The 26,770-nt window shown below is 32.2% G+C and overlaps 2 protein-coding genes and 1 long non-coding RNA gene across 11 annotated transcripts in view; 2 read left to right on the forward strand and 1 right to left on the reverse strand.

The window, feature by feature from the left end:
- Positions 1 to 4,885, reverse strand: part of LOC111415240 (uncharacterized) — an 18,312-nt gene extending 13,427 nt beyond the window's left edge. For 3 of the 8 annotated variants that reach the window (XM_023046813.2, XM_071197197.1, XM_023046812.2), the window contains exon 1: positions 4,746 to 4,885. Coding sequence is in view for 2 of the 8 variants with exons in the window: in XM_023046808.2 (XP_022902576.2) it covers positions 1,499 to 1,532 (34 nt within the window). In the remaining 6 variants the exon portion in view is untranslated. Of the gene's footprint in view, positions 1 to 1,498; positions 2,136 to 4,173; positions 4,302 to 4,745 lie in introns of those variants that run through there. The other 5 variants (XM_023046816.2, XM_023046810.2, XM_023046815.2 and 2 more) reach the window with 4 other exon arrangements.
- LOC139430352 (uncharacterized) lies at positions 1,773 to 3,844 on the forward strand. The gene is made up of 2 exons (XR_011640835.1): positions 1,773 to 2,434; positions 2,501 to 3,844. It is a non-coding gene; the product is annotated as an uncharacterized lncRNA (long non-coding RNA).
- On the forward strand, positions 4,566 to 26,433 carry LOC111415239 (uncharacterized). Of its 2 annotated transcripts, XM_023046806.2 has the most exons (6): positions 4,566 to 4,706; positions 4,977 to 5,073; positions 21,144 to 21,498; positions 21,553 to 21,648; positions 24,413 to 25,443; positions 25,501 to 26,433. In XM_023046806.2, the coding sequence occupies exons 3-6, from the start codon at positions 21,163 to 21,165 to the stop codon at positions 25,643 to 25,645; spliced, it is 1,608 nt and encodes a 535-aa protein (XP_022902574.2). In that variant the 5' UTR covers positions 4,566 to 4,706; positions 4,977 to 5,073; positions 21,144 to 21,162; the 3' UTR covers positions 25,646 to 26,433. The 2 variants fall into 2 exon arrangements, with proteins under 2 accessions (XP_022902574.2, XP_022902573.2); XM_023046805.2 differs by lacking the exon at positions 4,977 to 5,073.
- Positions 26,434 to 26,770: the final 337 nt, after the last annotated feature.

Consider the following 26,770-nt stretch of genomic DNA (forward strand, 5'->3'; position numbering starts at 1 on the left):
AGTTTATCACTTTATTCTTAAGGAAAGGGGTTATCTATCATACCCCGTAATTTTGCAGGGGATGGTCAGAGGCAAATAAGAAAAAACACGTCATTAATATTTTTAAACGTACTATAAGGACACATATCGCCAAAATCGACAGGGTAGTTTTTAAAATATTCCAAAAAACTAGGGGTAGTTTACCCCCTGAAGCCCTCAGTTATATGATGTGTGATATATCAATGGAAAGCTTTTTGAAAATGAATATCAGTTTACATTTACCACATTTCGATAGCTATTTTCGTTTTCAGCTTATAAGCGAATATATATATTTCGCCCCGATTTCCAACCCTTATAACTCGCCCCGATTTCCAACCCTTATAACTCGCCCCAGGGGCTTTATTAAGACGTATAAAAAAATACGTAAACCTTATTTTTGGCCATACTATCGCTGTACCAAATTTCAACAAAATCGGTTGAGGGACAGTTCTGATAGTTCCCTGTAAGTTGTAAGTACCATAACTTCATTTAAAAAAATGAAGTTATGGTACTTCCAAGTTTCGAAAAGTTAACGTGCTGTAGTACAGTGACCAAACGTTCTAGACCGCCGTACTCGGTACCAAAACATACTCCATCATGTTGCTTAAGCATATTCTGAATCCTAAATTGATATCCCAAAAATCGAGTGTTCTTTGATTTTTTGAACAAATGTCTGCTGGAGCAGATTTTGCTAGAAAAATTCGAATAACTCGAGAACGGCCGAATCAAATTGCAAAAAGTAAAGTTATTCATAAACGTTGAAAACAGACACATCCAAATATGTAAAAATATATAGGCTGTTCCATTTAAAAAAATAAAGTAGGTGGCGACTTCCGGTATAACCGGAAGTGTTAGAAATCTGAAAATATTTTAGTCGAAGAGAACGCAATTGATAATACTTAAATCTAAATTTTCAAATTCTCATTTTGGCCAAAACCTATATAGTTCTAATAGACGGTCGTCGTGGACGACCCTGTATACAGGAGGTGTATCTGAATGACTGCAACAAACTTCAAGGGGTGATTTTTTAGTGAATTTTAAGGGTACTTTGATATATGAACGATGATGGGCGACTTCGGCCCCCCTAAGGAGCTACACCCCTCCAAAAATGGCGGAATATTTTGATTTAATTTTTTTTCTGAAAAAGCATAAACGCTAGGAAAATGAAATTTGGGGAATATGTTTAACTCATGATGTACTTTCAACCTACCCTTCTAAACTACTAAACGTAACCACCCCCGTTCAATTTATGTCTAGATTTTTTTTATGAATATGATAAATACATTGGAAAAATTTCAGTTAGATAGATAAAACTATTCTAAAACTTTTTAAAACGATGTTAAGAAAACATAATAATAATTATAATTAGAAAATTGTAGTTGAAGTAAAAGTTCCAGGATAATGTCTGGATTTTCGTTTCTCGTTTCATCGTTAATGAAATCGTTAATAAAAGCAAATCTTTTTAAAGTAGTGTACCTACCCCACAATGTGTTAATCACGAAAATAACCAGCATTAGCGAGTATGCTTCCAAATCTAATCATGTAATAAACACAAACACTTCACGTAATTGGTTAGTTTAGAAGCAACCATGAATCATGAATGTGCTACTTGCAGTTTTGAAAAGAGACATTTAGCAAAGAAAAGAGTAATTTTAAGAGTATAAAGGAGGGATATTGAAACAAAGAATATCCAGATGATAAAATTTCGCGTCTTTGTTCGCTTGTGTATCCGCAATGAAATGATTCTGTGGTAGGTTTGAATGAATTGCCAGTGAGAAGTAACTTGAAATAATCAAAATTAAATACATATAAATTTTTCTATTTTCAGAAATTGCCTCTAAAGCAAACGGAAAAGTGTGAGAGATAACAAATGTAAGAGTGAAGATGGTGCAACTAAAATTAACAATTGGAAATTAATTTGTACATCACAAAAATGTTTGCAACTTCCGCAAGAATATAGCAATGATGTAGAATCAAAAGTCATTATAAAGTACGTATGAAATCATTCTAACGCCATATTAGCCATGGATTCAGGATTAGTACCGTCTTTTTCCGAAAATAAGACATTTTCCGAAAATAAGCCCTATCGTTATTTTCGGAACTTTTTGTAAAATAAGACATCCTCCGAAAATAAGCCCTAGTTAAAATAATGTGACAAAAAGAATTCGTTAAAAAATGCTGTTGATTTATTAAGTATAAGTAATAATATGTTTAGCTTTCCTTTCGTGAATTCTTTTCTCTTTCTTTAAGAAACCAATTGTACAATTTTTCTTCTAAAACACACGATATATTGAATGTGCTTTAAAAAAACCCTGACAGAGAGGCACAATGCACTTGTACGCACCATCGAAGGTCCACGCTGTTCACACTACGGAACAGATGGTATACGGCGTTCAACGTAAATAATGTCAGTCTTGTAAGTCTGATTATTTCCTCATACGTAATTTTATTTAAAAATAAAGTGAATAATTTTTAACCCCAGTTAAAATGAGTACAAAACGAAAGAGCTATTCCGTCGAGTACAAAAAGGGAATCGTGGAAGACTCCAGGGGTGTAAATCTTGTAGCATTCTGTAAAGAGAAGATGCTGGATCTCCGTATGGTTCGTAAATGGCGTGCAGACTACGATTACCTGTGTCAACTGGTGGACCAAGGAAATGAGAAAAAACGCAGAGTTGGATCAGGTCGGCAGTCGTTATTTTCTGAGTTGGAAGATTGCATCTGGAAATGGATTGCAGGCAAGAGAGCAATGGCTTTGGTTGTGCGCAGGGCTGATATTCAAAAATTTGCCCTTGAAACAGCAATTGAATTTGATATATCTACAGAAGAATTTAAAGCATCGTCACACAGGTTGCACAACTTCCTTAAACGATATGAACTGTCTTTAAGGAGATCAACAACATTGTTTAAGCTGGAAGACAATGAAGTTGTTAAGCGGGCACTTGCGTTTAAGCTTTTTGTTGATGGCATCGATTTTTCGAAATACCAACTCTCCAACATGATTGCTATGGATGAGACCGCGGTATTCCTAGGCCAAGGAGCACAAACGACAGTTCACCACAAGGTTTCTTCGTCAATTTACGTTCCTTCTACCGGTTACGATAGTGCACGTGTTACCTTAATTTGGCGATTCGTTTAGATGGCAAGAAAGTATCGCCATTTTTAATCACTAAAGGTAAAAAAGACCAGATTCAACGTGTTTCAGGAATTTATGTCATTGAAAGTGAAAAAGCCTGGTGCACCCAAGCAGTTATAAGAAAGTGGGTTGATTTTATGCTGCCACCACTGTTGAGGGGTCAGAATAGAGGTTTACTAGTTTGGGATTCAGCCAGTACTTACCGCGCTAAAGACATGAAAAACTTTCTTGCTGAGAGGAAGATTGATCAAATAATGATTCCGGCAGGAATGACGGTTACCTCCAGACACTTGACATTGCAATAAACAAGCCATTCAAGGATCATTTGCGGATGGAAATCAATGAATATATTGAAAACAGAATGGTGAGAAATCATCGAGCTAATTTTGTAAAACCAGGTTTACAAGAAGTTGTGAATTCGGTAAAAAATTCATGGGACCAAATAACTGATAATGATGTTTCCAATGCACTACGAACAGGCTACTTAGATAAGAAGTATTCAGTTAACGATAGCTATATCGCAAGACATGAGAGATTCGGACCAATGATTCAACAGGAAATGGATTTGGAAGAAAATCAGAATATAATTCAGAATTTTATTTATGACGATGTTCCAGAAGAAGATGACATGACTGTAATTGAATAAATTTAAATTTCTGTATTCTGTGTAAAATAAAAATATATAAATATACTTTTATTTTTGCCCTCCCCCGAAAATAAGTCCTAGCGCGTATTTTGGACCAAAAAAAAAGTAAGACAGTGTCTTATTTTCGGAAAAAGACGGTATTTACCTTCCTTATATCATAAATTTGGAACATACAACTATAATAACAACAATAATATTTATTAAAATCACTTACACAAGTGTACAAGGGCTACAGAAGTAAACGTTATAAATAAGCATACAGAGATGGAGGTTATGATTACCATATATTATGATTAAAATTTACAAGATATGTAAAATTTTGAGAAGAGTTAAAAAGATTAAGTGACAAGTTAGACAATAATCTAATAACTTACTTCTTGTGTCAAAAACCTGCAGATTCATTCAGTCGCAGAACCCCAAACTAAGTATATTGTTAGAAATAAAAAATAGTACTGTAAGTTGAGTTCATTTTCTTGCACAACTTCTATAATATTGCGAAATTTTTATGAAACCAATAATTTAACTTAAAGGTTAATAACAAATTAATTGAGAACCTGAAGATGAAATTTAAACATTAATATGTAGTAAAAATTAAAAGAAAATTCTCTTTTACTCAAAATAAACGATTTCTTCTAATCTAAAAAAATATTTAATTTATTATAAATAGATGACCTCAATTTTAATTATTAAGGTGTAAAATTGGTTGTCTATATAACGGCGTTTGCGCAATACAACAAGGAAATGTTCCAGCTGTTCTAAAAACAGCTGAAAGTGTACAAGATGTCGATCGTATTGTGTTACTGTCAAGTTGACGTTAATTACAATTTCATGGTTTAAATCGAGAAAGTGTGACAATAAATTGATCAGAACCGTCGAAATTTGGATAGTATTTTTTTGTTAACCTTAGGTAAGTGTCAAATAGTTATTCCGTTTTATATAAACTTACCTTACCATTTCAATGTGACTTTTAAGTACACATGCACTCCAACGAGTGCATCATCTCTTGGTGTACTGTTAATTGCCTTTTATGAACAGTACGTCATGCAAACTCATCAATTTTGATTAAGATTAATTAATTCATATATGTATGTTTAAAATGTGTGTGTTAAAAGGTTTATTTGAGTTATTTTTCTTTGGCCATGGTTACTAATAATTTATTTATATTTTGTGTACATAGATTTTCAAAAGTACTTTGGTCTGACAACCTGTTAAATAACGATGGTAGTGATGGGAGTGCGTTAAATAGTTAGAGGATTGTGCATGAATGCACAGTTGTAAGTTTTATTTAGTTAATTTGTTTAAGTTTTGTTTTTGTTTGTCCTCATCATGATAAATGTTAAAAGTTTTTAATTAATCATTGTTTTTATACAATCAATATTTTATTTCATTTATTATTCATTTTGAGAAACGTATTGTGTCTGTTTTCATTATTATAAATTCATAGTTTTGTGGTTTGGTGGCTTGGTTTCTCTCTCACTCCTTTATACAATAAACGTAAAGATTGTTAAGGAAGAAAAAGGATAATATTTTTTTTACTTATCTGTATGTGATTAGATAGTATGTTTATTTAAATATCTATCACTGTAAAACAAACTAAGGAATATTTTTCTTCACTTCGAAAAATTTTTAAATGTTTTTTTCATTGATGTGTATAAATTCAGTAAAGGTATGTCAAGACCATAGACATGGATTACAAGGTAAACTTTGCTTAGACTACTGCGCATCCTCAAAACCTTCATATTTTTAACCTCAGACACCTTAATAAATTACTTTGAGTTAAGTTTTAGAGCAAACTTTGGCACAATTTATAATTCAATACTTAAGATTTAGCTATGTGATGATTAGCTATGATGAAGCTACATTTAGCTTTTTTTAATATAAAAAAGGGAATGTTAAACATTATTTAGGTGAAAATATAAAGATTTTACGATTTTTACTTTCTTTAATCTTATACAATTTCTTTCTTTTTAACCCTACATACCAGGCGAATTAATGTCACATGCCATATTAGGTGGGGTTTGACATACACTTAGTCACGAAAGTCTTCGTACAGGCTAGAAGTTCGTATTTATGAACAAAATAATTATTTATTTATAACTGTTATGAAACATTTTACATATTTTCAACGATTAATAATGATTTAAAATTAAAATACAGTTGCTCACAAAATTGAGTTGTATACAGGAGAATGGAAGATAGATAATTGTGAACATTTCAAATAATTATTAATTTATTTTAAAGTTTGTGATATATATATATATATATATATATATACAGGGTGTTTCGGTGACTCGAGGAACAAATGTAACCACATGTACTAGAGTGAAAATGATGACAATTAATCTAAAAAAAATTAGTAAAAGTCTTCAAATTGCAAAGATACAGGCCATCAAAGTTAGGAAATTTTAACACATTTTTCTAAATATTTTAAACACTATTTATGGTAAAGCGTTGAAATTTGGTACAGTGTAAACTAATATCACGTAAAATCATTAGGCAATTTTTGAGTTGGATCAGTACACGGGAACAATGCTATACAGGCTGTTCCTAAAGTTTATTTGTTCAGAACTTTTTTATTCCATCATAACCCTACATTTATTTTTGCAGTTTCTAATACTAAATTTAGTTTAGAAACTTTTATCACACTTAGAGAATATTGATAAAAACCACCGTTTTCGTATTAAATGCAAAAATGTTAGGCTCCGAATTCAATAATACTAAAAAAAATAAATAAATAAATAATCTAAATTGGCAATGACAAGTGAAAATCGAACTGAGCTGTCATAACTATTATGTGTATGCAACATGTCTAAGTGTAGATTTAGCTAAATCACATTTTAGTTGGTTTAATAAAAGAATCCAAAAACAATAAATTAAAAATCAACAAAAAATAAACAAAAAAACGACAACACTAACAGGAATAACAAAAAAAGTACATAAAATAACAAGACAAGTAATAAAAAATACTAAAGGAAATGTTCAAAAACTTAGATTTCTTTTTTTTTAGTGCTATTATTGAAATCAGATCCCAACATTTTTGCATTTAACAAGAAAACGGTGATATTTATCAATATTATCTAAGAGTAACAATAGTTACTAAACTAAATTTACTATTAGAAACTGCAAAAATAAATGTATGGTTATGATAGAATAAAAAAGTTCTGAGCAAACAAACTTTAGGAACAGTCTGTATAGCATTGTTCCCGCGGACCGATCCAAATCATAAATTGCCTAACGATTTTACATTACATTGAATTATACTGTACCAAATTTCAGCGTTCTACTGTAAATAATGTTTAAGATATTTGGAAAAATGTGTTAAAATTTCCTAGGTTTGATGGCCTGTATCTTTGAAATTTGAAGACTTTTACTAATTCTTTTTTACATGAATCGTCGTCATTTTCACTCTAGTGTATGTGGTTAAATTTGTTCCCCGAGTCACCGAAACATCCTGTGTATATATATATATATATATTAACAGCAATCTTATTAACTAATTTGAGTACAAAATAATCCAGTTTTCCAAATAAAATAATGACAATACTAATAATAATGACAAATGATACGAAATTCACGTCACAAAATTGAGTGTACAGTAAAAGAAAAGTGAATAAGTTTAGGTTGGTATTATGTTTTAAAACGCTGTAGGCCCTCCATTGGCGTTAATTATCGCCTGCATTCGCCGTGGCATTGAGTCCACTAACTTTTTAGTGTAGTTTGGCGAAATTCTATCCCAAATTTTACAAATTTCATTTCTCAATTCGCTTTTGTTTCGGCAGTTGCTATTTTTTGACTGAAATTTAACTTCTCTCCACAAATGTTCAATACCCCATTAACACATATCAGATTCACGATCATTAGACTGTGGTGGTGTTTTCAGTTGTTTTGGTGTGTTATATAATAACCATTCTTTCACAAGGTACGACGTATGTTTTGGATCATTATCTTGTTGGAACCAGAACACAGTCGGAAGGTTAAGTTTTTGAGAGCTTTGACGTAAATTGCATTTTAAAATATCCAATTAACTAAATTTTGTCATATTTCCCTCAATAAACTCCATAGTTCCGATGCTGCTGGCTGCCATTGATCCCCACAGCATTACTGAACCACCCCCATGTTTTATTGTTGGCGTTATGTTAATGTTAGTAAAGTAATTCGTGGTATACACTAAAAATAATTGATTATTATTACAAATTTTTTTTTGTATACTCAATTTTATGGCCTGAATTTCGTATCGTATGGCAGCCAGCGGCGTTGGAACTAGTTTATTGAGGGAAATATGACAAAATTTTGTTATTATTTAGATATTTTAAATCGTAATTTACGTCAAAGTTCTTAAAGAGTCAACCTTCCGACTGGGTTCTGATTCCAACAAGACGATGATCCCGAAGATACATTATACCTTATGAAGGAATGGTTATTATACAATACTTCAAAACAACTAAAAACACAACCACAGTCTCCGGATATGAATCCTATTGAACATTTATGGAGAAAAGTTAGGTTTCAGTTAAAAAGTAGTGTCGAAACAAAAGCGAATTGAGAAATGAAATTTGTAAAATTTGGGATAGAATCTTACTAAACTAAACCAAAAAGTTGGTTTAGTGGAGGGTTTACAGCTTATTAAAACATAATACTAAGCTAAACTTATTCACTTTGCCTTCACTGTATACTCAATTTTGTGGCGTAAATTTCGTGTAATTTTTTATTATTGTTAATATTGTTATTATTTTATTTGGAAAACTGGATTATTTTGAATTCAAATTAGTTAATAAGATTGTTATTAATACATATATATCACAAACTTTAAAATAAATTAATAATTATTTGAAATTTTCACAATTATCTATCTTCCATTCCGCTGTATACTCAATTTTGTGAGCAACTGTATATGCTTCTAGTAAGAATTAAAAAAGATAACGAAGATAAATTACTTTTTCTGATCACACAAAAGTGTTCGTACAACGAATTATTAACAAAATAACAGAAGAAAAATCCTATTAAATAAATAACTAGTATCGTGTCGGTCCACCTTTTTGCTCTAAAACAGGTTTTAAACGGTTTTGCATCGACGATACTAAGTTTCTAGTAACATCGAGCGTAATATTCTCCCATTCTTTCAAAATCGCTTCTTTAAGGGAGGCTTTGCCCATTATCCTATTTTTTTTCACTCTTCTTTCAATTTGGTCCCATAAATGTTCTATGGGATTTAGGTCAGGGGACTGAGGTGGGAAATTTAATTGCTTTGGAACATTATACAATAGCCATTCCTTAACTATCTTCGCTGAATGTTTAGGATTATTATCCTGCTGAAATATCCATATCCTTCCTAGATTTAGTTTATCAACGCTGGCACGCAAATTTTCCTTCAATATGTTAAGTTAATAAAAACGGTCCATAATTCCATCAATAAAAACCAAATTTCCTACCCCAGCCGCCGCCATGCATCCCCAAACCATAATTGATCCACCACCGTGTTTCACCGTAGGTAAGAGATGCTCGAGTTTGAACTCAGTATTTGGTTTTCTCCATACTTTACCCCGTCCATCCGATCCAAAAATATTAAATTTAGATTCATCGCTAAATAATACCATGTTCCAAAATTCCATAGGTTTGTCAATATGTTCTTGAGCAAATTCCACGCGTTTCTTCTGGTTTATTGGATTGATAAACGGCTTTTTCCGCATTTGTCTTCCATTAAAACCTTGCTTCCGTAACAGCCGCCGAATACATTCTGGGTGGATATCCTTTCCTGTTTCTTTCGACACCTCTGCTGCCAATATTGGACCACTCAAAGTTGGTTCTTTTAATACTTTACGAATAATATTTCGTTTGTCTCGTGAGTTTAACTTCGAAGGAGGACCTGCCCGAGGTTTATTGCTCACATTATTATTAGTTTTGAAGTTTTTTATGATATATTGCACTGTAGATCGTGGTTTATTAACAAGTTTTGAGATTGTGCTCAACGATTTCCCTTCGTTTTTGAATTTAACGATTAAATTTCTTAATTCTTCGCTAATGGTCGCTCATTGTAAATTGATGTTGTAAATGTGATGCAATTGTCGCACTGAACATGTCTTAACAAGTCAAAGTTTACGATATACCAAAGTTAATCGAAGTGAACCGAAAATTAACAATCGGCAAATCATCATAATGAAGTATGATCAGTGTCGTATCAATGTACGAACATTTTCATGACATCAAAAAACGATATTTTTTTAACTTATTTATTTATTTAAATAGAATATACTTTATTTTATCCATAAAACGTTATTAACTGTTTTATATTATACATTTCGATAACGAAATGTAGCAAAATTTATAAACAATCGGTTATTTTGTTGTTTTTTCACCTGTACGAAGACTTTTGTGACTAAGTGTACCTCACAAATAAAATACTATTTCTATAAAATTTTACATAGCACACGATCTCCTGCGTCTTTTTTGTTTTTAATTTTTTTGTGTTTTTAAATGCTGGAGTATATGATATCCCACCTCGTATGAGGAGGGTTAAACAAATGCTCACCTCATCTAACAGCAACCACCCAAATTAAATTGTATTTTTGATATTTAATAAACATCGGATTTTATGCACTTGCATATCTGCATATGCAAATGCATATAACTCCATATTTACAGCGTTATTGCATAAATTAGTACTTCCTTGTCGATCATGCTTATTTCGGTAACGAAGCCTGTAGAATTAAAAGCGTTCATCGAAGATACGTCGATGAGTGCGATCATGGTCGACAATGAGAGGGACGGGAATAAAGATAAGACAATGCGATTTCTACAATTTGTGCCATGCGCATTCATTTAACCCTTATATTTGTGTATCTACGGAAGTGTTGTTTTTATTTCGACGATGCCGCCGGTGAAAAAGAATTTTCAGATTTTAATGCTAACTTGGATCAAAGGTTACCCAGGTCAATTTACATGTGATGGCGCTGTGATTTTCTGCAAAGTTTGTAATAAGCGAATACCTTCGAAAAAAATCAGATTGATTAACATGTCTCCACTGCTTCCCATGCAGCAGCAAGAAATAACCCTTCAACAAGTCAACAACTACTGACTCTAATTACGCCTTCTACTTCGGACTCCTAAAAAAAAGGAATTTAATAAAGGTTTATGTGAGTTTTTTATTGGCTGGAATATTCCATTTCATTAACTAAATAATCCTGTATGCCAGAGATTCCTTAAGAAGTACTGTACAAATCAGATAGTCCCTGAAGAATCTACGATTCGAAAAAACGACCTGTCAGTAATCTATGAAGATGTGTTAAATGAAATCCGTGCCGATCTTGCAAACAATTTGCTCTGGATATCAGCTGATGAAACGACAAATTCATGTGGATGGTTCAGTTTTTAATCGGGAAACTTTACTAGGACGTAGTACTTGCCAAAATAACACAAGTGTTTTATATAAACATAGGGTCGCAACTCTTTTGTTTTCGAGCTATGAGCTGTAAAAGTTGAGCCATAAATTTACACTTTATCTTTTATTTCGGGTATAAGTAAACCATAGAATTTGAAATTTTGTATGTATCTACTACTAGTTAATACCTTATTTTCACCATACCTTAATCTTCCCTAGCGCCCTCTAAGGGGATGAAATTCACAACCCCTTTGATTTTTTATAACAACTTTTTAACGCCATGGAATAACATAAAAAAATATGGGTTGTAAAGCTTATTCATTATTGGTACTTTTTTGTCTCTTTAGTTTTTTCCTTCGCTGTTCCATATATGGTAAAAGCTGGACAATCTCTGCAAGTGTTTTATCTAAAGTTAATACATGTCACCTGTTTAGCACTTGTTTAGCAAATTGATTTCATCGACAAAGAAAGTGTTTTTGAAAGCACCATTGCATATACAAGTTTATAAAGAGCAACTGGCAAATCTAGCACTACCTCCCGAATCTGTAATAACGCGATGGGGTACTTGGTTGAAGGCTGTATTGTTTTATGCAGAGAATTTTGAGGCTATAAAACAGGTAGTTGGTCAATTTGCTTGTTCAGAGTCCACAGCAATTTATTCAAGTCAGTTAGCATTTGACGACGCTTCCATCAAGCAAAATGTAGCTCTAATTACAACTCATTTCAGCAACATACCCGATACCATATAAAAATTGGAAACTCGAAACCTTCCTCTGTTAAAGTCTATAGAAATATTAGACAAAATTGTCAAGCAGATAAATTCCCTTCCTATATCACTATCGGAAAATGTAAATACTGTACTACATAAAAATGCAGGCATCGAAGAAATCAAGATAATTAATGCATTTATAATCTCGACCTATATCCTCACACCTGCGTGGCATGCATTGTCCTGCACTAGGATGAAATCTTGACCGACCCCAGATGAAGCAGGCACCACATGGTCCAAGATGTTTTCGATGTAATTCATGGCATTTAGTCTACCAGAAACAACAACAAGATCAGTTCTGTTGTCTATACTGATACCAGCCCAAACCATAACAGACCCCCGATGCAACCACTAACCACTGATGCAAGAATTACTGACTGAAACTTCCAAAAACTTCAATTTTCAAAGAGTAAAATGTTCTTTATAGAGTTGTTCTAGTGAAAATAATAGCGTTCCAGATTGCTTTAGGTATGATAAGTATATATTTGTAATATGGAATTGAAAATAGAAAAACTATGGTCACAGCAATCAACTCGACATTTTGGCAGCCAAACCTATTCTTAGTTATAACTTCGTAATGATGTATCCCATAATTTTGATTTTCTAGAACAATAACTAGAACAACCCAGAACAGCAAAGAAAATCAGATTTTTCCAAAAATAGTGGTTTAGTCAAAAACCCGTTTTTTCGGTTTTTCTCCCCGAGTTTTTATTTTTCCTATTTGCCGCTTTGGAACAATGTAGAACAACTATGAAAAATTTAATAATCAAAAAATGGGGTGCTAACTACCCGCACGCAAAAATTTGTGATATTTTTATCATCTATGCACCATACACATTAAATAAGTAATTGCGAAATAAATTACAAACCAAATATTGTCTTGGAATATAACGAAACAAAGAGAGGAGTTGATGTCTTGAATAAAATCGTTCGAAAATATAGTTGCCGTAGAACTACTAGAAAACGGCCATTTACATTTTTCATGAGTTATTTAAAAAAATTCCTGATTAGAATTCCTGGCTGGAAATGTTTCTGCAAAAAGATGAAGGAAAATGTTCTTACAAGAACTAGGTATATTACTTATTCAACCCGAAATTAATCGTGGAGCATGAAATATTGAAAAAGATAGAACGGGAATATCAAATAGTATAAAAATTGCAATTGAAAGTACAGGAAGAAAAATAACTTACTGACCGTCAACAACCCAAACGCTGCGATATCATCAATGTCGAGGAAGTGACTTAAAGCATTCCATAAAATGTGATTCCTGTACTAAATTTGTGTGTAGTGTACAGGGTGGTTCAAATTCGATGTCCGAATAGGCTAACTCGGAAACTATAAGAGTTAGAAAAAAAGTAGCTTACATGTCATGATCTCGTTTTTCGAGAAACTGCTAATGCCGAAAACCTCATAGCGCTGTCGTCTTTTGTTTTTCCCCTAGAGGCCAAAATTGGAAATATCGTAAAACCAGCAAGTGCAATTATCTTCGTTATTATTATAGGTGGAATATTATAACTAAGACATTATATGGACACTTTTTTATAGAGAATTGGATGACGTAGTCAAAAAAATTTTTTCGGTTTTAGATTTTGAGATATCATCACAATTTTCGTTTTTTTAAATGGAAACAACCACTGATTATTCGCTTATTAAATTCGTTATTTTTTTCTGATTACAAAAATATAGGGTTCGACAGGTCTATTTCTTATTGTTTTAGAATAAAGCCAAAAATAAACTTTTTTTTTTAATTTCCATCTAGTGTCATCGACGAAATTAAATTTACAGTTTCCTGTAAATTATGGTATTATAACTAAAAATTAAAAAAACAAATTTCTGATGTTTGAAAGAAATAAATTTGTTGAACTATTTAATTTATATATGTTTTACACAAAAGTTGGAATAGATTGCATTATTTCACATTTTTTATTAATATTTAATATTATTATTAAATGACTTAATAAATTATTGATAGATGGCGCTCATATATTTTTCTTTTGAATTCAAATAAACATAGCAACATTTGTTTGTATTCAAAAAGTGTCACTTTAAAAATCCTGTAATAATATTAAATATTAATAAAAAATGTGAAATAATGCAATCTATTCCAACTTTTGTGTAAAACATATATAAATTAAATAGTTCAACAAATTTATTTGTTTCAAACATCAGAAATTTGTTTTTTTAATTTTTAGTTATAGTACCATAATTTACAGGAAACTGTAAATTTAATTTCGTCGATGACACTAGATGCAAATTTAAAAAAAAAGTTTATTTTTGGCTTTATTCTAAAACAATAAGAAATAGACCTGTCGAACCCTATATTTTTGTAATCAGAAAAAAATAACGAATTTAATAAGCGAATAATCAGTGGTTGTTTCCATTTAAAAAAACGAAAATTGTGATGATATCTCAAAATCTAAAACCGAAAAAATTTTTTTGACTACGTCATTCAATTCTCTATAAAAAAGTGTCCATATAATGTCTTAGTTATAATATTCCACCTATAATAATAACGAAAATAATTGCACTTGCTGGTTTTACGATATTTCCAATTTTGGCCTCTAGGGGAAAAACAAAAGACGATAGCACTATGAGGTTTTCGGCATTAGCAGTATCTCGAAAAACGAGATCATGACATGTAAGCTACTTTTTTTCTAACTCTTATAGTTTCCGAGTTAGCCTATTCGGACATCGAATTTGAACCACCCTGTACAGGGTGGGCAAATTTGGGTGTTATTATAGGCTATCTCAGAAACTATAGAGAGATAGAGATAGGAAAAAAGTAGGTGCCATGTCTCGGTCTCTTTTTTCGAGACTAACCCAATCCCGCAAACACCAAACCTCTATCTTCTTTTGTTTTTAAGTTATAGCCAAAAAGTCAAATTTTCGTGATTTCAAAAAATGCTCATATTTCGTTTATTTTTGAAATTAGAGAAATGGGGTTGATACGTTCTTAAGACACTTTTTTAAGTAGAACATACTGCCGTTGAAAACAAAGTTGTATTTTTTTAAATACAAACTATACTTGATTATGATGTTAATGAAAAGGGCATATTTTTAGCTTTCCAATGATGTATCGCATGTATGGTGCATTTGCGGAAAATAAGCGTTAATTTTTAATTTCAAAATAGTAAGCGCTAAAGGTCAAAATTTTGATTATAGTAGGCGGGTTCGGACAGGAATTACTAATTACTATCTAATTACTATATGGTTTTGCACGAACATGACAGAAAGTTGGTCTTGTATCATTATGCAGGATAAACTTGGTTTTTGGTACAAAACGAATAAAAACTTTGAATAGTTGATTTAAATTTCTCAGTGTCTTATCCCTGACTTTGTTCACCAATAAAAAATGATTTGTAGATAAAGTTTGTTTATTAAAAATAAAAGAAACGTATTAATTAATGAATAATTACTGAACAACAACTTCAGGAACTAAACAGTTACAGACTGTGTCATCAGTTGGGTATCAATGAATGAAATCTTCGGTAGTATCTTCCCAGTTTTCCCCAACCATGAGATTTAGAAGTTTTTCCATATTAGCAACCTTTTCTTTTGAAATTGGGTGAGATATAGGAAGATTAGGGATCATAAACTGGGCAGCGAACTTTCCATTGAAACGATGTTTATATGGGATATATGCCTTATCTATCATTTTCAAAGAATCATTTTTTAATTTTATCGCTTTATGTATTTAAAGATAATGAGGAATTTTTAAGCGGGAAACTCGTTTCGAAAAATTCATGAATGAAATGATCAGTAAACTCCCTTTACTATAGTAACTAAGTGGCATTTAACGTTTTCCTCGCCTACTATAATTAAAATTTTGAATATTAATCTTTAATATTTTAGAATTAAAAAAAATCCGCTCCCTTAGTGATTCGAGTTAGGGGAATTTCACTGTATATCTAATACAATATCTTTCTTTAATGCATTAAAATAACTTATAATGGCTCAAATCCATACTTATTTAAACAAATTCAATTACAGTCAATTTTCAATTTTTTCTTCTGCTGCTTTGCATAAAAATACTTTTGGAGAGTTGTTGATATATCCAAGCAGAAAAATTAATTTTACGTAAAACAGAAACTGTTGTTTGTTTTGCCTAAATTGATCGATGTTGGAGTTGTTTCTGTAATTTTACCTCTAAAATTGTTAAAGTTAAAAAACAATAATGTAACGTTTAGTAGCAATCACGGCGTGATTTAATTGCCTATTAAAATTTCTTAATTCTGAGCAAAACAGCATCATAAACCATATGAACCGCATTCCACGGTTGAGAAAATTTTTGTGTCTTGGAATACTTGCTAAGTAATAAGTACATTAAGATTACTATACGCACATTAATACACACACTTCGCATGAAAAATTAATAATATAAAAATTGACTACAAAATTTAATAAAGATTGTCGTATAGCCAACAAAATGGTTGAAAAGGTTGGTAAGTCAAGTTTTTATTTTGTGATGAATATTGGTAATTTATTGCTGGCTAGTGATGAGATAAGTTTAGTGATTTTGCAGGTACAGTAAAACCTAGATATAACGGACAAAATATTTAAATGTTAGCACTCATATATAGAATCCAACTCGGGTTATTCCCAGAATTGTCTATACTATGTATAAATCAAGGACGGTAGTTCTAGTTTTAATTATTATTCACCGCTAGATTGTTGTATGTTTTTATTGAACTAAAAATAGAACTAACACTAGACCTAGACCTAAAAACCTTCGGATTTAGCCGTCTTAAGAGACGCACCGCTAAACCTGAATGTTTCTAGTTCTAGTGCTAGGGTTATCTTTAATTTTAGTTGTTATTCAGTAGATTGTTGTATATTTTTATTGCAATAATCATCTTCTTCATATGCCTTTCAAGTGACGCTGTTGTCTAATAATAATAAAATAAATTCTAATTTTAAAGTAATAAATTCTTTCCCCTTTAAACTCCATAATATTGTGTAAAAATAAACAGTTTCGCCTATCATAATTTTTGAGATTATAGATTATTTGCCGACAATTTGCAGATAATTGTTTCGTCTAAAATTCATCGAGGTCAGTAAAGAACGCTGAAACTGTAAAATTCTTCCTTGTGTTGATTAATTGCAGGTATAATACATGTGGGTCAGCTCCCACTAATTCCAGAGTTATTAAAGGATGATATTATTAATTATTACGAGATCCGGTGGAACTATTTTATTTACACGACTCAACACGAATTTAACTGAAACTTTAGTAATAACAGTTACGTTTAGTGTCTTGTATAACACTGCGCTACTAAATAGTTACTGACCCTTTAAAGTTACACAACAGTATATGCAATGACTTATATATACCGGGTGTTTCAGAATTGCACGGCAATATTTTAGGGATGTATTCTTCAGCACAAAATAAACAAAAACATTCATATAAACATATGTTCCAAATTAATTTATTACCGAGATATTTAAAGTTGAAGTAAAACATCTAAAAGTATTGCGTTAAACAAATAGCCATAGACAACAATCGCATATTGTTCTTTTTGCTTGAGAGATGATTAAATATCTACTATTAAATGTGTTAATTAGTGTTTAACACTAATTATTAATAAAAAATTTTCTAGTGCTGTTCGGAGAATTTAATCTTTTACTATTTATCATGGGAGACACCACAAATTTGTTCACTTTTGCAGAATAAACAAACATGTTGTTAACCCTTGAATAGACGCGCATGAGACTGGCAATCCATTTTTATAATTACGTAAAAACTATTACAGCTACGGCTCTCTGGATATTTGAGATCTCAAAATGATGTTTTAGGAACTCTTTACATGAGTTTCAAAGGAAGGTTCAGTTTTATTACTTTGTAAACACTCAAACAATGCCGCGCGTACATGATTTGGGACTGAAAATCCCAGCGCGTGTATTTACGTTTCCTTTTTTTCGGCGAACGTTGATTCGGTAGTTCAGGCACATATTCGGCAGTTTTATTTTTTAGATATCTCCTTTTTATTTACGTGTTAGTAAATTGTTTAGTTCTGCATTTCTTTTAGGTATCAATTTTATATAAAAATAAGAATAAAAATATATTAAACCGTTTTTGTGTTGCATTCATGAATGTATCCTATGTTTTGTAATACGACGAAAATCCCCGCTGGGATTTACTTCTCACTTATTCTACGTTGATCGGGCAGTTTCGTTATAGAATAGACAACTTTTTTGGTTTATTGTTAGTAAACAAGAACAAGTGTATAAGAATGGACAAAAAGCCTTGTTATGACTTTGCTAATGCCGCTGATGTAGATAAAGTTTTGGCAGGTAAAGATGGAATACAATGAAAAACAACACCATGGAAATAAACTCACACACGCCCCATAATATTTCAGTAAAATTAGCCGGCGTAGTAGGTAGATTTGCAAAAGACGCTAAAAGTGAACAGGATTGTTTTAAGTTATTTTTTGATAATAATATATTAAGCATCATAGTTGACAGTACAAATAAGTACATATTGAATATAAAAGAAAAATTTGTTCGCGATGGAGATTGCAACCTCTCTGACATTATTGAAATTCAAGCTTTACTGGGGTTTTTATGCTTGGCAGGAGTTTTTCGAGACGGTCATCAAAATATTTGTGATTTTTGGTTATCTAATGGCTTAGGACTCGATATCTTTAAAATGGTTATGTCAATTTCGCGATACGATGCATCCGATTTGATGACCGATCTACACGACAAAGAAGGTGTGAAACTGACAAGTTAGCGGCAGTTCGTGAAATATTTGTTTTATTTATTGAGAACTATAAATTACATTACAAGTTAGGCGAAAACGTCACTATTGATGAGATGCTTCCAGCCTTTCGTGGTAGTTGTGGTTTCCAGCAATATATACCGTCAAAGCCAACAAAATATGGTATAAAAATGTTTTGTCTTGTCGACGCAAAGCTCTTTTATACTGCCAACATGGAGATCTATTACGGCCAACAACCTGACGGACCCTACAAACAAAGTAATTCTGCAGAAGATATTGTCATGCGAATTTCAGAGCCAATTTATGAAAGCGGAAGAAATATTACCACAGACAATTGGTTTACAATTTTAAAGCTTGTAAAAGCTTTGGAAAAGAAGAAAATATCGTGTGTTGGAACTGCCCGGAAAAACAAAAGAGAATTGCCACTAAGTTTTGCTTTGCCAAAACGTACAGTACAGTATGACGGCATTTTCGGTTACGCAAGAAACGAAACCCTTGTCTCCTACGTACCAAACAAGGGTAAGACTGTTGTATTGCTATCAAGCTTGTATACGTCTAACAATGCAGTGGCAGATAATAGGGAACGAAAACCAGAAATTATTGAACACTATAATAGTATAAAATCTGGAGTGGACGTAGTGGATAAATTGTTGTACTACGTACAACGTTGCCAAAGCAACAAGGTGATGACCGATGGTCATCGTATCATCTATTGAATGCAGCAGCGATAAGTGCTAGAATTATTTTTTTTGGCAATGGCAACGAATATATCTTAAGGTGAACAGTTAGTTGCCGAACAATTGAAGAGGAACTCGCTTATTCAGTCATTGCCAAATGATGCTAGCAAAGCCTCAGCCAACAACACCAGACGACAACAATCAACCTGGAACATGTCGAAGATCTATTAGAAGGAAACGATGCTAAGTAAGCTTCGCGAAGCTTACTACATAGAATCGAAGAAGGACGCCAGAACAAACGCGAAAAGTGTAAACCTATAATTTATGTTTGAAAAAGCACGTTAAATCAATTTGTTAAAATTGCCTTAAAGGTAGTAGTGATAGAGACGTGGATAATGAATCCGAATAATATATTTTCAATAAAATAAACATATACAATAAATGTATTCGTACCTATGTAGTTTACAAATTATTAAATGTTAACTTTGATGAAAGTTAGATATCACTTGCCGTTTTATACCCTAATATTTTCAGGTTTAAGATACTTTAATAAAACAACTTGCCGTAAAACAATTTAGGTTATAATTCAAAATTTAATAGGTAGTATAAAAATTGAGCTGTTTTCTGCTATGGGACTTTTAGTCGCAGCGCCTGTGTTGGCGAAACCCTATCTTCCTGAGCTGCCTCCTAGTTACTGACAAATCTTGTTTTACCAGAAATGGGATTATTAATTTTCGAAACACCCATACTTGGCACGAAGAAAACTCTCATACGATTGGTTCTAATCATTACCAATATACTTTTTCCTTAAATGTCTGGTGTAGTCTTCTTGGCGACAATCTCATTGGCCTTTTTTTTACCACCCAGGCTTTTCGGAATATCTTACTTGAATTTTTTGCAAAATAACTTGTATGAGCTCTTAGAAGAGATTCCGATTGCCGATAGGCAGGGAATGTGGTTTATGTATGACGGTGCCCCTTCTCACTTTTCTCATCTTTCCACTGATTATTTAAACAGAGCATATGGTAACCAATGGATTGGTCGAAACGGACCTGTGAATTGGCCACCATGGTTTTCTGATCTAACACCGTTAGATTATTTTGTGTGGGGCTGCATGAAATCTATGATTTACTCTACGCCTATCGGCACCCAAGAAGAGCTCAGAAATCGCAGCGTGGAAGCCGCAATAATTAGCAATGGTCGTCCTGATGCTATAAAACTTGCCAGAGAAGCTTGGATTCATCAATGTTGCATTCAACAAAACGGGAACCATTTTGAACATTTACTCTGACCGCTTCATTGACAAAATAAAATTGTATATTTTCAATATCTCGGTAATAAATTAATTTGAGACATATGTTTACATGAACTGTTTTGTTTATTTTGTGCTGGAGAATACATCCCTTAAATTGTGTTGTGCAATTCTGAAACACTCTGTATAATCTGGCTTATAATAGCGTGTTAAAGTGCACATTATTGCAAAAAAATTGTTAAAACTGAATGAATTTCCATGCGCATACCGGGCCTAAAATTGGATTACAATTGAATAATATATATATTTCAGAATCAAACGGATGATTTCATAAAATAAGTTTAGTCATCATTAATCCTTTTTATTTTTATACAATTAAAAAAAGAAAACTGATTTGTTTTGGTAGATATTTTTTTAAACACGCAAAAAATTGTTTATTTGTCTGGTTAATCCACAACGTGTGTTTTTGAATGATACATAACCAGTTTATGTGTGGAAACAAAAACTTCTTATTTATTTCGATTTTTTAACAACTTTTTTATTATTTCAGGTTTTAGATATCAGTTGGAATGTTCCGAAGACTTTTGGTAATGGCCGGTCTGCAAACCTGCAACTCCGACTGCTCAGGTCGCGGGGAGTGTCACAATGGCACCTGTTACTGCGAAATCCGCTACTCCGGAGACTATTGTAATTTTCCCAATTTGCCATACCACGCGGCTATTGGAGGATTATTTCTTTTGGTAGCATTAGTTTGCGCAATTCAGCTCGTGATGTGTATCGTATTCGAGTATCGGCGACTGAAGGCTCCCACGTTTCTTAAAGCGTGCAAGATTACAACACAAAAACTTCTCTACTTTGTTACATTTCTTGCGAGCGCAATACGTGGGGGATACTTTTTATCACCCGTAAGTTAAATTGTTTTAATTTTTTTAATTTTAAGTTTAACCTTTTTTTTTAAGGAAAATTTTAAATTTGGATGGTCGAGGAGTTTATTATCGGCCTATTACCCATTGTTGATGTCCGGATCATCTTTATTGGTGTGTTTTTGGGCAGAGGTATGAATACTTTTTATTGCGTCTAAAAATCAGTCACTATCTTATCTATTAACAAATAATCTCCATGAACAATCAAAGGCTATTTCTTAACCATTTGTTTGCTTTTTTATTGAATTAAATTATTTTTAAATTAATCATGTCAAATTAATAGGGTTATTAACAAAATAGTAACAAAGAGGTCGTAATATAACAACTAACAATAACTTAATAAGGTAATCACTGTAATTTATATTCATTGTACGGCCCTAGGAAGAAATTACTGCTCTACATATTTGGTGTTAAATAATGGGACCATAAAATTGTACGTGTTTGTTTTGTTGTAACATAAACATGGAGTGCATTGGTACTCATAAATAATTGTGGATGTTAAGTATTTATTTCGATTAGTGCGAGCGAACTGATATGAACAGGTCAATTTTAACTTGCTTATCAGGGCAAATGTACCCGTCGTACTTATTTTGATTATTATTTCAAACAATTATAGCTTATTGTTAGTGTCGTAACAATTTTGATCCGTGCAGTGTAAATAACTTCGCAAAAAAACATTTTTTTATTTGTTTCTTTTTAATTCTAACTTAAGGTGAGTTCTTAATTAAATTGACTTATTTATTTTGGCTAAATTAATGTCATTTTGATGGATTAAGTAATTTATTACCTAAAATTTAAACCCTAATTTTTTTTAATCAATAATATAAGTAATGATCCTCTTATCTTAGAGAAAGTAAGTCTAAAAGACATTATGATTATTTTTCTTACTATTTTAATATTTGAAATTCTCCACATAATATTAAATTTACGTGTATCTTTAATGAGAAGCAATTTAACAACTTTTTATTAAATTATTTTGTGGAAAGTGAGGGTAATTATTAAGAATAAACAAGTTATTATATGCATCGTTTTTAAAATAAGTGTTTAAGTTGTCAAGGAGACTGTATGTTGGTATAAGTGTATCTTAATGTGGTGATAAGACCAGAATCAGTACAGTCTGTTTATAGGCTATTATTCTTTATCAAAGTTGAACCCTATTTTTATAATTTGATATCATTTATATAAGTGACAGACTATATGTCTTGTGAACAGTACAGCTTTATTTTCCGTCTCAATAAGTGCATGTAATTAATTGTAAGGACAACAACAGTAAGTTATATTATAATATCTTTTTCTCTATGGATCTACAGCCCGAATCAAGCCTTGGTCTTCCTCAGCATCTAATTTTCGCTGTCTCTGCCAGTTTCAAACCCTCAATTATATCCTTAGCATCCCGTTCGACTTCATCCTCCCGTCTCATCCTCGGTCGCCCTCCCAGTCTCTCTCCATGCATCCTTCTATTGATTAGTCGCTTAGGCATTTTCTCTTCTCCCATTTTAATCACCTGACCAGCCTACCTTAAACGCTGGAGTCTGATGAACTGCAGTTTATGGTTAAATAATATGGCATAATATGGCACTAGCCCTATTATTCTCCTTAATGTCTTTTTTTCAAAAATATTTTCAATTTCTGCCGACTTCTGAGTCAAGGTCCATGATTCACTATCGTAACTTATAATGCGTCTAATGATTGATTAACTTTTTGGGTATAACTTGAAAACAAAAGAAGATAGAGGTTTAGTGTTTGCGGGATTGGATTAGCCTCGAAAAAAGAGACCGCGACATGGTACCTACTTTTTTCGTATCTCTTATACAGGGTTTCTCAAAACTGCCGGGACGGAGCTATAAGTTTTGAACGAGTGAAGAAAAAAATTTTAAAATTTGGGGATCACTAAAGAGTCATAAAAACTACATTCTTAGATAGTTTAGAACTTCCATGCAATGTAGAGTTTTTTTATTGGATGACCACCCCTACATTTTTAAATAGCAACCCCTATCGAGTTTTACCTTATTTTAAAGGTAATGGAAAAAGAAACACATCACAACTTAGGTTGCGGCTTTCGCGAACCTGAGCTACTTTTTACGGGTTCTAATAGATTTTTTCACGTAGAATCCAATGGTGCACGTAGAATTTTTCTAGTCATCACGGTTTTTGAGTTATAAGTATTTTAGAAGTTGAGTATTCAGTGTTTGAGTTGTGTTTATATCTCAAAAACCGTGATGACTAGAAAAATTCTACGTGCACCATTGGATTCCTTGGATAGCCGAGATACAGGAGGTGTCTGAAAATCGTAAATTTCAAACACTCCCTGTATATCAAAAACGAAGAGGGCTATGAAAATTTGGTTTGCGCCATTGTAAGTTTCACAAAAAAGTAGCTCATGTTCGCGAAAGCTGCAACTTTCTATTTTTCATAATAACTGAGATACCTTGGAAACCCATCGAAGTTTGGACACCCTGTACATAGCGTTTTAAGCTTCTGCAGCTCCTGAAACTCAACGTAATAGACATATTTTCGAAAATGATAAAACCCTTTCCCGTAGATCATATCTTTAGGTACTATGGTCAGAAATTTTCGCAATTTAATAGTGATTTTTTTAATAATGTAATCCTTATTAACCATGCTCCTATAAAAGTCACGCGCCCTACCATACTTCAACAAACTTTACTAAATCAGTTTTTGACACTTAGGAAATTATTACTGAAAAAGTATCGATGACGTCATAACTCGTTTAAAAATGGCGGAAAAAATTTAAAATCATCAAAAAATTGAAACAAATTTAAATCATTTCAGGGATTTTTCCATAAACCATTTATAATGATTTTATCGTCTATATCTACGCTACTTTACGGATATACTTTATAAATAATTTTTTTAATTATTAATTAATTTTTAGGTTTTCCATCTACGTGATATTTGTTGGGAACGACCTCAATTCCTGTCAAAATCATTTTTTGGCTTCATCAGCTTCAACATAATCAGCTACAGCTTCTTATTGGCAGAAGTTGTAGTAACCCAAATCGCTAGTTCGCCAACAGACGACATAAACTTCTACACACATCTCTTCAATGGTTGTTACGCCGTTTTACTCTTCGTTGTTGTAATTTTCTTTTTGATATACGGCGTTGAAGTTTTCTTCAAAGTGCGAGGTGGTTTCATCGCAAAACAAGTTCAAATTGGAAGTACCCCCGAAAACGAACCGCTTCGCCCAGACGATCTTCGCCCGGAAATAAATAACTCTCAGTTGCACCAATCTAGAGTTGGACTATTGAGCCACGCTTTGATGCTCATTGTAATTGTGGGTTTCTTATTTTCGGAGACGCTTAGCGAGTTTTGGAAGACGAAGGTGCCGGTTTATTCGCGAAATTGGCACGATATCCTCTTCCGCGTCGTCGAAATCGGCGTTGCAATCTGGTTTCCGGCTGTACTTTGGAACTGTATGCAGCCCTCGGAGTTATGGATACTCAATCCGAAAAAACTTTTAGCAAAACTCGATCAAAAAACCTCCGAATATTTACCTAGCCAAGAAGTTTGTACTTTAGAATCGGATGAATTTGAAAAAACTGAAGAGTGTTGGATTTGTTACGACGACAAAAACGAACCTTTTATTAAACCATGCGCGTGTACAGGGGATTTATCCAGCGTTCATCATGATTGTTTAAAGCGATGGTTAATGGAAAGTCCTTCAGGTAGTGTTGAAAAACTTCATTGTAAAGTTTGTAAACAACCGTATGATGTTCATTGTACAACGCGATTGGATTGGGAAAAAGGATTTACTGCTCAACATTGGGGAAGCACAGCTGTGATTGTTACAGTACTTTGTGTAACAGTAGCTGGAGCTTGGATTGTAATACAACTTTTTGAGAATTCTTATATTCGAATAATCGCAGCTAGCATAGCATTGTTGATTATTTATGTTTGTATCAAGTAAGTTATTACTAAAAATCAATACTAAATCGATACTTATATAATTTTCTTCAACAGATTTTTAGGACAAAATACAGTAACTGCTTACCAAAGAGCCAAACTGGGTGGTTTGAATATAAGCGGACGAGTAACGACCATCAGTGCCAATATAACGATTGGTGTAGATCCTCCAACGACGAATGATCCTCAAACAGCGATATAAAAAATTGAGGATCAGAAAAATCGTTTACTTTTATGTGATATTTATGTTTTAAAATGAAAAAGAAGAAAGCTCGCGGAGTGTCTCGTTTTCTTTTTTTGTGTATAAATTGTAGATAAATTTAGATGTTAGTTAAATTTGTATATATTTGAGTGAATTGTTGATTTTTATAATTACTATTTGATGGAGTTTCATTTAAGTTTTGTCGAAAAAAAATTCGTTGTTTGTATCGTTAGTACAAAGGAGGCAGAAATAAGATTAATTTTTTTCGTTTTGTGAGTTCGTGTGCGCGTGTGTGAAATATTATTAAGCCGTGTAATTCTTCTGTAGGGTAAATAAGGGCAATTTCAAAGACAAATACAGTAATAACAATATTAGTAATTTAGTAAATTAAATTTTACTTGTACATCAAATATATTGTGATTTAAAAATTTACCATAGGCAGGCAGAAGTTTTACTAAGAGGTATATGATAGGAATTTATCTTAGAACACTTTTTTCTGTATTTTTATTTATTTTTAATGTACTATTAAAATAATACAGTATTAGATGTATGTTGTAACATACATTCGATTGATCTGAATAAATATTAAGTATTCAATAAAGAATATTAATAATCTAACAATTGTAAGGTTACTAAGGTAAATAAACACAAATAATTCGAAATCGTAATGTTTTTAGAGATATAAAAGAAATACCTAGCAATTTTTCATTAAGTTGTTTATTCAGATAACTAAGAAATTCTACTAAATTGATGAAATATTGGAGTTTATAATAAAATTTGAATAAGTGTTTATGTGCCATTGGTATCTTACATTTTCTTTTTACTCGTAGGGTCGCAACTCTTTTGTTTTCAACCTATAAGCTTGCAAAGTTGAGCCAAAATTTACATTTTGTTTTGTATTTCGGCTGTAAGTGAACCGTAGAATTTGAAACTTTCTACGTATTTACTATTGGTTAAGACCATATTTTCAAACATACCTTAAACTTCTCTAGCGTCCTCTAAAGGGATGAAATTCACCACCCCCTTGATTTTTTTTATGGAATATTAACATAAAAAAATGTGTAAAGCTCATTCTTTAGTGGCACTTTTTTGTCTCTTTAGTATTTTCCTTAATAGTTTCCGTGT

Source organism: Onthophagus taurus, chromosome 7 (genome assembly GCF_036711975.1).
Source record: "Onthophagus taurus isolate NC chromosome 7, IU_Otau_3.0, whole genome shotgun sequence".
Classification (NCBI taxonomy): Eukaryota; Metazoa; Arthropoda; class Insecta; order Coleoptera; family Scarabaeidae; genus Onthophagus; species Onthophagus taurus.